This window comes from Dromiciops gliroides, chromosome 1 (genome assembly GCF_019393635.1).
Source record: "Dromiciops gliroides isolate mDroGli1 chromosome 1, mDroGli1.pri, whole genome shotgun sequence".
Lineage (NCBI taxonomy): Eukaryota > Metazoa > Chordata > Mammalia > Microbiotheria > Microbiotheriidae > Dromiciops > Dromiciops gliroides.
The window spans coordinates 118,888,217-118,899,969 of record NC_057861.1 but is presented as its reverse complement, the minus strand read 5'-3'; the positions used below and the strand labels follow the sequence as shown (position 1 = coordinate 118,899,969).

The window sequence follows — 11,753 nt, the reverse complement described above, 5'->3', positions numbered from 1 at the left end:
GGCCTGGAGTCAGGAAGACTCATCTTTGTGAATTCAAATCTAGACTCAGAAACTTAAAAGCTATGTGACCCTGGGTAAGTCACTTAACCCTGTTTGCTTCGGTTTACTCATCTGTAAAATGAGCTGAAGAAAGAAATGGCAAACCACCCCAGTATCTTTTCAAAGAAGACCCCAAATGGGGTAAAAAAGAGTCAGACATGACTGAACAACAACTAAATGACAGCAACAACATTCCTCCCAACTTTGTGCAATATGTAAATTTGGGAAGCATGCCATTTTTTCCCCTTTATTTAAATAAATGAGATAAAAATATTAAAACGCACAAGGTGAAGTAGAGATCCTTGGAGAACTCAACTGGAGACATCCTTCCAAGTTGAAATGTCTAATTGTTCCATCTTACTCTATGCTATTTAATCACTTCCAAGTTGAAACATTTAATTGTTTTATCTTACTCTATGCTGTTTAATTGCCTCTCAACAATATGCCCATTACAGACTCCATCACTGCTCCTGTCAGCTACTGGGCAACAACTTAACATTTATTTTATGTCCTTGTTCAGATTTTGCTCTGTGATCATAAACCAATTATGTATATATGTAAGCTTTTTTCTCTTTGACTTTACTCCTTTGAGAATTGATTTATAATTCTTTGGCACCCTTTAGGAGGAGGCCCTCACTTCCAAAAGCCATTAATATGGTATCAGGCACATAACAAATGTAAAATAAATACTTATTAATGAATTCAAGTCATGTAGCTGAGCGGTTGGATCAGAACACAAATCAGCTTTTTAGAAGTAGTTTAATGCCTGAAATTAATGCCTGGAAAAAAGTAGCTTTTTATTTTGAACACAACTTTAGGAAATTAGTAATATTTTGCTGGCAAACAGTTCAGGTGCTAATATCTCAGTTTACTTTTCCCCATGAAGTAAAAGTCAGTGGTTTTTTGCTAGTTTGCTAATGCTAACCGTCCACTCCCTGATGGTGTCAGAAAGATGTCATCTGTCATCTTTTGCCTGCCATTCTATTACAGTGTGTTCGTTCTACAGGTAGTAGGTGGTACCTATTCAGAATGTTAACTTGCTTTGCTTAATAACTATTTTTGGAGTAACATTTTGTAGCAGTTGCTCTCTGTTTAACAATCATCATTATTATAATGGACCTCAATCTCTAAAAAAACTGATGAGATGGCTTCTAAGATTCCTTTCAGCTTTAAATCTATTGGTGCTTCTAATCCTTATATATTTGTTGTTCAGTTGTTTTCAGTCTTGTCTGACTCCTCTAGACCCCATTTAGGGTTTTCTTGGAAAGATACTGGAGTGGTTTGCCACTCCTTTCTCTAACTCATTTTACAGATGAGGAAACTGAGGCAAACAGTGTTAAGTGACTTGCCCAGGGTCACACAGTAAGTTCCTGAGGCTGGATTTGAGCTTGGATCTTCCTGCCTCTAGGCCTGGCACTCTATCCACTGTAATACCTGGTTGCCCTTAAATATTAGGTGAATTCAAATGTAGGAAATGATGGTTCAAATGGATGTTGGGTTCATTAGGAAATTAATTAATTTAAGCTGCTTTGGTACTATGTAATTTACTGAAGTAGTAACATTCAAAATAGTACTTCAGTTGTCATCTTTCATAAGTTAAATTAATAAGTATATATAATTATTAAAGAAGGGAATACAGCTTAGAAGCAGATTACACAGTTCACAGATGTCAAAAAAATTTCTAAGTCTGACAAAGAAAAAGAAACAGCAAAGTCTCCAAGTCATAGGTAAATAGGTTTATTGAGAGAGAGAGAGAGATCCTGTCTCAAAATAATGCCAGTCTCAGGTCTAGGATTTGAAGACCCTAAACCTAGGGCTCTGGTGGTATTTATACTCAAATCAGGGCTCAAAAGTATTTATATATACTATTTTTAGACAGACTCCTCCAATGAACACCATTTATACTACACAATTCAAGTGGTACATGTACAACCAGTCCATGGAATGATGGAATCCTCCGTCTTATGCAAAATTATGTAATCCAACTAGTGGATCCACCATGATGCAAAAGTATTAACTGCTTAAATCCACTTTGATTTCTTTTGATGGTGGCCATTGAAATTTATCAACTTCCATTTGAAGATGACTTTTCTTAAGTCCTGTTAAGGGCTAAAATTCTAGCTAGTCTGTCTAAAATATTTAATGAGTGGTCGCCAATAAATTATAAGCTTTAGCAAGAGTTAGACTTTTAAGCATTTATTAAGGAGAATAAGAATTTGGTAAAGAGAGAGAGAAAGGTCTAGATTCCTATCTATTAAAGGGAGAGCGCATTTCTAGCTCCCTTCTCCGCCAGAGTCCAGAGGAAAGAGAGCGAGACTGAGCGCCAGTCTCTTCCTTCCTCCTCCCACTAGCCCGCGTCACTTCCTGACTCCTGGTCTTGCCCTCAAAGACCTTCCCTTCATGGGCAGAACTCCTCTACAGTAAGTATCCAGCAGGTGGCGTTATTCCAATCGTTACAGTCCCCCCTGTTGTTCCTCAAGAAACAAAATGTTTCCTTGACGGAACAGTAAAAACAATATGATAACTATTGCTAACTAATAATATGTGAACAACAATATAGAAAAGGAAGAGAGGAAAGTTTTGTCCAGAGGGGCAATTTTTTTTTTTGTCCTCATGAACCGACGCTTTGACATTAGTCTTGCAAAGGGAGGGCCTCTGCAGAGAATACAAGTTACAGATGGTGTATATTATAACAGAAAGAGAAAAAAAAAACAACAAAAACAACAAATCAAAACTGTTCATTTAAAGTCTCTGAAAGTCTTTTCTCAGATGTCCTCTAGGTGTAGTCGTGGAATGGAAGTCTTTTCAGGGGTTGATGTGTGGATGCTGGTAATCAGCCAGGAAAATTTCCTACAAAATTGAGCTTAACACAACTTTAAAATAGCTTTGTCAATAATCAAATCAAACAATGAAAGTTCTCAAAAACATGTCTAAGGGAATTCAGAATCTTAGTTGTTACACATGAAACATATAATAAAACAAAAATTGAACCATTCTTTAAAATTATAATATTACTATAGTCCCCCCCTTATGGAGGGTAATTGAGAAGACAATTGCTACGATATTAATTATTAAAAATAATTTTTATCTTTGTTTCATCACTTTTTGCATCATCTGCCTAATTATCCTCATGCCACTATGAGAAATTAAAAAATCTAATATAATTGGTAACAGGTGTCAAGGCCAAATTCAACACTGTATTTATCATGACACCTGAGATAATTATGGGGGTTACCATAAAAGAACAGAGAAATGATGGGATATGAGCATTCCCACACTTGAGCAATATGTACTGCCCATACAGTATGCCAGGTCTAAAATAGGTGGATGGAATATATGTCCATGCCACCGAACATATTGGAGGAAACTGAGTCAGACTTAATCAGATGCATGGGATTGAGATGTCCATGGCATCAGGCATATAGGAGGGAGCATAGAAGCCAGGTGTAGGAGCGAGATGGGTGGGATGAATACTTCCAGCCATCTGTACAATATTGTGGGGAAAAATAAAATAAAATATTAAACCAAGAGAATCCAACCTCAACATTTGTCAAAAGCCGTTCCCTCGGCCATACCTTGACTTCATGCATGTCTCCCCTCATGTGTATTCCTCTTGTGATTGGATGGCATCTTGGCCAACTGGCATCTGATAACTCAGAATAAAGGCAATTAATGTCTTAAATGATAAGTTCCCATAATCCAAGTCTCATATGTATTTAAAAATTGAGGATAATAAATGATTGCAAAAAATGTGAATACATCTTGACTCAGAACACAATATATAATTATGCAACAATTTCAAATAATACCCTTTTTTGTACTTAGTATACAATTACCTTTGTGAAAAATCAGAACATATTTAAATACAAGTTAAAGCACAACAGAATCTCAAAGAAAACTTTTTTTTTGAAAAAAAGAAAACTTTTACAAATGTTCCCCTCTTTTTTTTTTTTTTGGGAATATGCTTATCAAAAATAATACTTCTAGAATCAATTTACACTTGCCATGGCAACCAATTTGCCAGGGAAATGCTTTAAAGAGTTTGATCAAATAATCAGTTGAGAAAAAATAACAAAAACAAACAACTCAGAACATGGGAGCACAATACTCCTAGAATTAACATTGTATTATGAAATCAAAACCATGTTTCAAAATTAGATAGATGAATGAATAGAAGAAAATACACGTGGAATAATAAAAGACAATGAAATTCAAACTAGGGAAATCTAAATGAATATGAACTTAATATTAATAAGAGTATTACAAAATATAAACTTGATCGCATGACTATAAAAAGCTTTTACAAATATTCTCCTTGTTTTAAAAACTAAGTATAAGACACAATCTCAAAAGCATTAAAATCTCTATGAAAATAAACCTATACCATTAATTCCAAAATGTATATGTAATAGCATAGAAATCCTATGTAACCTCTGAACTGACATTAATAATCTGAGTGAATTCAGAACACTCTTGATTCCGATATCTAAAATCCCCAATACTCATATCAATACCTTGCTGCTTACTTCTACATTTCTGTAAAATATATACCCTTCCATGGCAAAAGCAGAGTCTTGAACTATGTTGATGATTGTCATTCTTATTCAGCTTAAGTTTTTCTTCTTTAACCCCTCTATATTGTCTGTCGGGCTTTTCACCATACAAATGCTTTATAAGATTACTAATTAAAGACAAAAGCAGGTTAGCAAAATTATGAACAAAAGGAGTATATCTGGAATTTAAAGGGCTTTCTAAGGTTGTCTCAGAAGCACAGCCAGGCCGGGGAAGGGCTGAGCCTGAAGCTGCAAATGCAGGTAGAAAAAGTTGAGCATGCGCATCAGATCTTTGGACTTCCCAGGCCGGGGAAGCTATGGGCTTGGCCATGGGAGGAGTAGAGGGTGGGGTCTGGAGAGGAGGGGAAGGACCAGCGCAATTTGAATCAGACTTGATTTTGAACTCAGGCCTGGATTCCTCTTCCCCCACTTTGCCTCCAGGTGCTAGGGGATTAAAAGCTTCTAGAGGGTGGGTCATTGCCTCCAGGCATGCAAAATTAGAGCAACAATTAGTGTTAGAACTGGGAAAAGCTGCAGGAATCTCTTCAGGTTTCTCTGAAAAAGCATGGTTGGGAGAGGGAGAGATATTTCCTTGTGTGAGTAAGTTGCTGGCTCTTTTAACAAAAATAAAAAGAAAAATAGAAAATCCACAAAAACAAAGCATTAACATGATCTTATCTCCCATTTGTCTGGTTAAACAGACCAAAATCAAAAATAGGATAATTAGGGAGTTTAAAAGGTCCATTCGAAAAAATTCAAAGGAAAAACACAGCCAGTACGCCAGTACTTAGCAGTTAAAGGGAGAGGGAGGGGAAATTTCTTACCCAACCAGCAGATCAGAAGAAGACTGAGGGTTAGCTTTCCTCTTCGTGGTCAGCCATCTGTTAAGGGCTAAAATTCTAGCTAGTCTGTCTAAAATATTTAATGAGTGGTCGCCAATAAATTATAAGCTTTAGCAAGAGTTAGACTTTTAAGCATTTATTAAGGAGAATAAGAATTTGGTAAAGAGAGAGAGAAAGGTCTAGATTCCTATCTATTAAAGGGAGAGCGCATTTCTAGCTCCCTTCTCCGCCAGAGTCCAGAGGAAAGAGAGCGAGACTGAACGCCAGTCTCTTCCTTCCTCCTCCCACTAGCCCGCGTCACTTCCTGACTCCTGGTCTTGCCCTCAAAGACCTTCCCTTCATGGGCAGAACTCCTCTACAGTAAGTATCCAGCAGGTGGCGTTATTCCAATCGTTACAGTCCTAATTGGTCCAGGATAACTCAAGAGTTACTATTTTTAGTATTTGACCTTTAAGCTGATTGGTGGATATCTAACCACAGTGGATTAAACTAATGGTTTCAATTATGTGGTTTACATAAGCTCTTCTAATATCTATCTTACTTTATTATAATTTGCTTAAACTATTAAAGATTACCTAAACAGTTTAAATCACAACTTGTAGTCTAAATACTGATTATTAGGATAGTTAAATCACTTATTTCTAAGGGTTGGGGAAAATCTCTCACACAGATAATAAAACTTAGAAGCAGATTACAAAATTCACAGATTTAAAGCTGGAAGATAACTTAGAGGTCATATAATCTAACCCACTTATTTTAGAGATAAAGAAAATTAATCCTCCTTAAGGCTAGTGTGACTCTCAAGCCAATGCTCTTTTCACTCAACTAACTTGTCCCAAGTATGACTGCTTGGAATCTCGGGTTCTGGGATGTACATATCATAATGTAAAGGACTTGGTCCTTGAAAGCCCAGTACTTAATCACAGAAAAAGGGGCTCCATAATGAGGTATTCAACTAACCATGAAAATCTGATCCATTTATGATGTGTGAATAAGTCCTTAGATGATTTAGAAAGAAAACAACAACCCATAGGATCAGCAAGGATAAAGCAATAACATTTAAAAGTCAATTTAGGAAGGGGCAGCTAGGTGGCGCAGTGGATAAAGCACTGGCCTTGGATTCAGGAGGACCTGAGTTCAAATCCAGCCTCAGACACTTGACACTAGCTGTGTGACCCTGGGCAAGTCACTTAACCCTCATTGCCCCACAAAACAAAAACCAAAACAAAACAAAAGTCAATTTAGGGGGCAGCTAGGTGGTGCAGTGGATAGAGCACTGGCCCTGGAGTCAGGAGTACCTGAGTTCAAATCTGGTCTCAGACATTTGACACTTACTAGCTGTGTGACCCTGGGCAAGTCACTTAACCCCAATTGCCTCACAAAAAAAAGTCAATTTAGTCAGCTCAGAAGCAAAGTACAAGAGGAATCCAGCTCCTGATGAGACATAAAGAATATTAGGGAGCTGGAGAAAGGGAGATCATGAAAAGTCATATGGAGCGAGTAGAACAGAAACCCTCCTATTCCAGGGATGCTGCTGGTTGGTGGCAATCAGGCAGAAGGAGTGTCACTCATAGACAGGCCAGGTTCCTTTCTTTGGGACACCTGTCTTTACCTGTGATTCTGCTCTCTCAGTTCCAGAAGCTATGTCCAGATGTGGGCATTCTCTTCTAAAAATCTTCTGAAGATTCATATGAGACTGATATTATCTTCAAATGTGGCTGTCACTTGGAATGGCTAAATTGACTTTGTTTCCTTTTTGGTTGGTACCTTTTTTTTTTTTTTTTTGGCGGGGCAATGTGTGACTTGCCCAAGGCCACACAGCTATTAAGTGTCAAGTTTCTGAGGCCAGATTTGAACTCACGTCCTCCTGAATCCAGGGCTGGTGCTTTATTCACTGTGCTACCTAGCTGCCCCCAACTTTGTTTCCTTTTTAATCTACTTCAAGGGATTTGTTTGCTCCTGAGAAATGGATCATTTGCTCTGGACACATTTTTACGTTGGTTTTAGGCCCCTTTTCTGTGATTAGGCCCTGAACTTTCAAGGACCAACTCTTTTACAACTGTATAGGTATTTTTGTTAGTATTTATTCTTAGTGTGACAGATACAGTTTTTCGTGCTAATTTTGTGAAAGAGATAAATGTATTTGAACAGGGTAATAGAACAATTAGATAAAATTGGAACTGGTTGAAGGCATGGACCCAAAGAATAGTCATTATTAATGGTCCTTTGCAACTTGGAAAGTCTTTATTGAAGTGCCTCAGAGAATCTATCTTGACCCTGAACTTATTAAAATTTTCATAGTTACGGGGCGGGTAGGTGGTGCAGTGGATAGAGCACAGGCCCTGGAGTCAGGAGTACCTGAGTTCAAATTTGGCCTCAGATACTTGGCACTTACTAGCTGTGTGACCCTGGGCAAGTCACTTAACCCCCATTGCCCCACAAAAAAAACAAAACAAAAATTTTCATAGTTACTTGGACAATGACATAAACAGCATGCTTATCAAATCTGTAGGTTCCACAAAGCTGAAAGGGGTAGTAAATCCACTGGGGACAGTCTCAGGATCTAAGAAGATAGTCTCTCTTATGGAGCCTTCTGGAAGAAATCTGTAACTACTTAAAAGAATTTGACCTAAAAGTAGAGGAAGACTGTGTAAGAATCAGTGATTAGGACCTGGGCTAGGTGAAGACAGGAGGGGAACCAATCACTTTAATTTCCAATTATTAGTATTGATCACATTTCTTTCGTTTCACCATCTTTTTAAAAAGAGCTATTTAAGGCGTTCTCCAGCTCTTCTTCACGTGTTGGTGTCCCTTCTTTGCGAGTCTGCGGAGCGCAGCTGTTGCAGTCGACATGGCTTCGGGAAATGCCAAGATTGGGTTCCCAGCCCCCAATTTCCATGCTACAGCTGTTATGCCAGATCAGCAGTTCAAAGACATCAGCCTGTCCGACTACAAAGGAAAATATGTTGTCTTGTTCTTTTACCCCTTGGACTTCACCTTTGTGTGCCCCACGGAGATTATTGCATTCAGTGATCGAGCTGAAGAATTTAAGAAACTCAACTGCCAAGTGATTGGTGCATCAGTGGACTCGCACTTCTGTCACCTTGCCTGGGTCAACACTGTCAAGAAGAATGGTGGACTGGGAGCCGTGAACATCCCATTGATGTCTGACCCCAAACACACCATTTGTCAAGATTATGGGGTCTTGAAGGCAGATGAGGGAATCTCATTCAGGGGTCTCTTCATCATTGATGATAAAGGCATCCTTCGCCAGATCACCATCAATGACCTTCCTGTGGGCCGCTCTGTAGATGAAGCACTGCGGCTTGTCCAAGCCTTCCAGTTCACAGACAAGTATGGTGAAGTGTGCCCGGCTGGCTGGAGACCTGGGAGTGACACGATCAAGCCTGATGTCCAGGGGAGCAAAGAATATTTCTCCAAACAGCACTGAGCTGCTGCTCTCTGCAGCCAAGGCTGTTCCACCCCAGGGGGCCTGGGGCTTCATGTCTCTGCTGTCTGCAGATCCAGAACACACATGCTTGATCTTCCCCAAGCTTTCAACTGGAAGGCCTTCATAGAGGGAGCCCAGAGGGCTAGCTGGGCACCTCCTCGTGAGGCCTCATTCCTCTCCCTCAGGGCAGCAGGCTGAGCCTGCCTTAGGCCTGCTGGCTGCCGCCCTCTTAACGACCAAGTGCTGTGTTAACCATGTTTGTACTAGTCAGCCCTTTGGGCTCCAGCCCTTCTGATGTTTTGTAGCCTATTAAACTTGTCGTAAGGAAAAAAAAAAAGAGCTATTTAAGAGAAAGGAAAAGAAAAAAAACCATGAGGTTGCGATGAAGGGGGAAATACAATTCATAATCATAAGCAGGAATGGAAACAGGAAGAATTAACCTATAAAGGGAATAAGGGACCAGAATCAAACATACATTGTTTATAAGAAACATATTTGAAACATAAAGATTCACACAGATTTCTAGGTTTGGGGGACACCACTCTCTCCTTGTCTTTCTTTTTATCCTACTTATCTCTCCTTCCTTCTCAGTTTCTTTTGCTGGGTCCTCATCCAGAACATGCCTTCTCATCATAGGTGTTAACCATGAGGGTTCAGTCCTGGGCCCCATTCTCTTCTCCCTCTGTCCTAACTTTTCTTGGTGATCGCATCAGTTACATGGATTTAATTACCATCTCTACTAATGAGTCTCAGATCTGATTATCTGGCCCCAAACTCTGCTGTCTTCTAACTTCATCTCTTCAAGGGCTTTTCAGGCATCTTGAATTGCATGTCCAGTAGACATCTTGAATTTAAGATATACAAAATAAAACTCATGAGCTTTCCCTTTAAATTTTACCCTTCTCTCTCCCTTCCTGCCACCTTCCTTATTACTGTAGAGGACAACACCACCATCCTCCAAGTCGCTCTTCTCATTATCTCTTGCCTCCTATATCTAATCTGATTTCACCATTGCAACATCTCTTGAATATGTCCCCTTTTTTCCTCTGACACTGTCCCCACTCTGGTGCAGGCCTGCATCACCTCATGCCTGGATGATTGTAATAGCCTGTTGGTGGGTCAGTTTGCCTCAAGTCTCCCCACTCCAATCCATCCTCTAGTTAGCCTCTAACATGATTTTCCTAAAGTGCCAGCGTGATCATGCCATCCTTTTCAATAAACTCCAGTGGCTCCTGATAGCCTTCAGAATCAAATATAAAATGTTTGGGTTTTTTTTTTTGACATTCAAAACCCTTCATAACCTAGCCTCCTTCTACCTTCCCACTTTCTTACACATTATGCCCTGCCACATATTCTTTGATCCAGTGATACTGTTCCTGACTGTTCCATGAACAAGACACTTCCCTCTGGGCATTTTCTCTGGCTGTCTCTCTTGCCTGCAAAACAGAGGCCTCCACCTCTGTTCTATCTACTGACCTCCCTGGCTTCCAATAAGTCCCAACTAAAATCCCACCTTCTACAGGAAGCCAACCCCAACTCCTCTAGTTCTAGTGCCTTCCCTCCTTTAACAATTCCCTATTTATTCTGTATAGTAGCTTACTTTGTATATATTTGTCTGTATGTTGTCTGCTCTGTTAGATTTTAAGCTCCTTGAAGGCAAGGACTGTTTTTTTTTTAATGGGGCAATGAGGGTTAAGGAACTTGCCCAGAGTCACACAGCTAGTAAGTGATAGTAAGTGTCAAGTGTCTGAGGTTGGATTTGAACTCAGGTCCTCCTGAATCCAGGGCCGGTGCTTTATCCACTGTGCCACCTAGCTGCCACTGCAGGGATTGTCCTTGTATTCCCAGCACACTTAGCACAATGTCTGGTACATAGCATATGCTTAATAAAGATTGATTGATTGATTGAGAATGAAAAATCTCATTCAAAAGCTTAGTCTACAGAAGTTAGAGTAACTGTTACTATCTCTTTAAGATCATAGATGGAAGGAATTACCATTGTAACTGTCATTCCATGAAATGACTCCCTAAGGAGTTAGTGGTGAGGGTGGGTTAACTTTGATCTTGGAGCATCTATGAGAAAACAGCAAAAGAAGGAGAGGAGAAACTTGTATATTGTTAGAGTTGTTCTGTTATTTTCTAAAGAAACATATAAAGACAGTTTTACACGAAAGGAGTTTGGAGAGGGACTACTAAGAGCAGAGACTGAAAGACAACAGAGAGGAAGGACTTGGCTAGCTTCTCCCTAGATGAAACTTGTAACTTTCATCTTGTGAAGAGGATAAAGGGGAATCTAGTGAAGATGGTGTATTGGTTATCCTGTGGAAACTAAATGCAGTGGGACTGTGTTTTCACAAGTGAAATCATCTGCTTTCTCATGAGGATTTGAGGTGATTTTAGCCACAGTCATTCTCACAGGTAAAATGTAAATAATATATATTTATTGTTTTAAATTATTAATAAATTATATATCCAGTGAGTTTAATATTTATTTAATAATAAAATATTAAGGTATTTAATATCTAGACATATACAAATATATTTCTAGAGAGAGAATTATGTGTAACATAATTAAAGTTACTTAATATATAATAGATATTCACATATCTCTAGATATATCTGAATGGAGACAGAGACAGTGAGAAACAGGGAGAAGATTGAGACAGAGAAAGAAACACAGAAAGATAGACATGGACAGAGACACAGGATGAAAAGAAGACAGAGATGAAAACAGACAGATTGAGAGGACAGAGAAAGGGACAGAGAAGAGAGAAACAGATGAAAGACACAGAAAAAGAGATAGAGAAGAAAGAGAGAAATGATAGACACAGAAAAAAGACCAAGACAGAAGAGACAGAAAAAGGTCGA

At 39.0% G+C, this 11,753-nt stretch overlaps 1 protein-coding gene across 1 annotated transcript; it reads left to right on the top strand.

Moving 5' to 3' along the window:
• Window positions 1-8,229: 8,229 nt before the first annotated feature.
• LOC122753003 (peroxiredoxin-1) lies at window positions 8,230-9,224 on the top strand. The gene has a single exon (XM_044000105.1). The coding sequence runs from the start codon at window positions 8,286-8,288 to the stop codon at window positions 8,883-8,885; it is 600 nt and encodes a 199-aa protein (XP_043856040.1). The 5' UTR covers window positions 8,230-8,285; the 3' UTR covers window positions 8,886-9,224.
• Window positions 9,225-11,753: the final 2,529 nt, after the last annotated feature.

Bases quoted from the DNA above. Each gene is read 5' to 3' on its own strand.
- LOC122753003 (XM_044000105.1), top strand. From the start codon at position 8,286: ATGGCTTCGGGAAATGCCAAGATTGGGTTCCCAGCCCCCAATTTCCAT.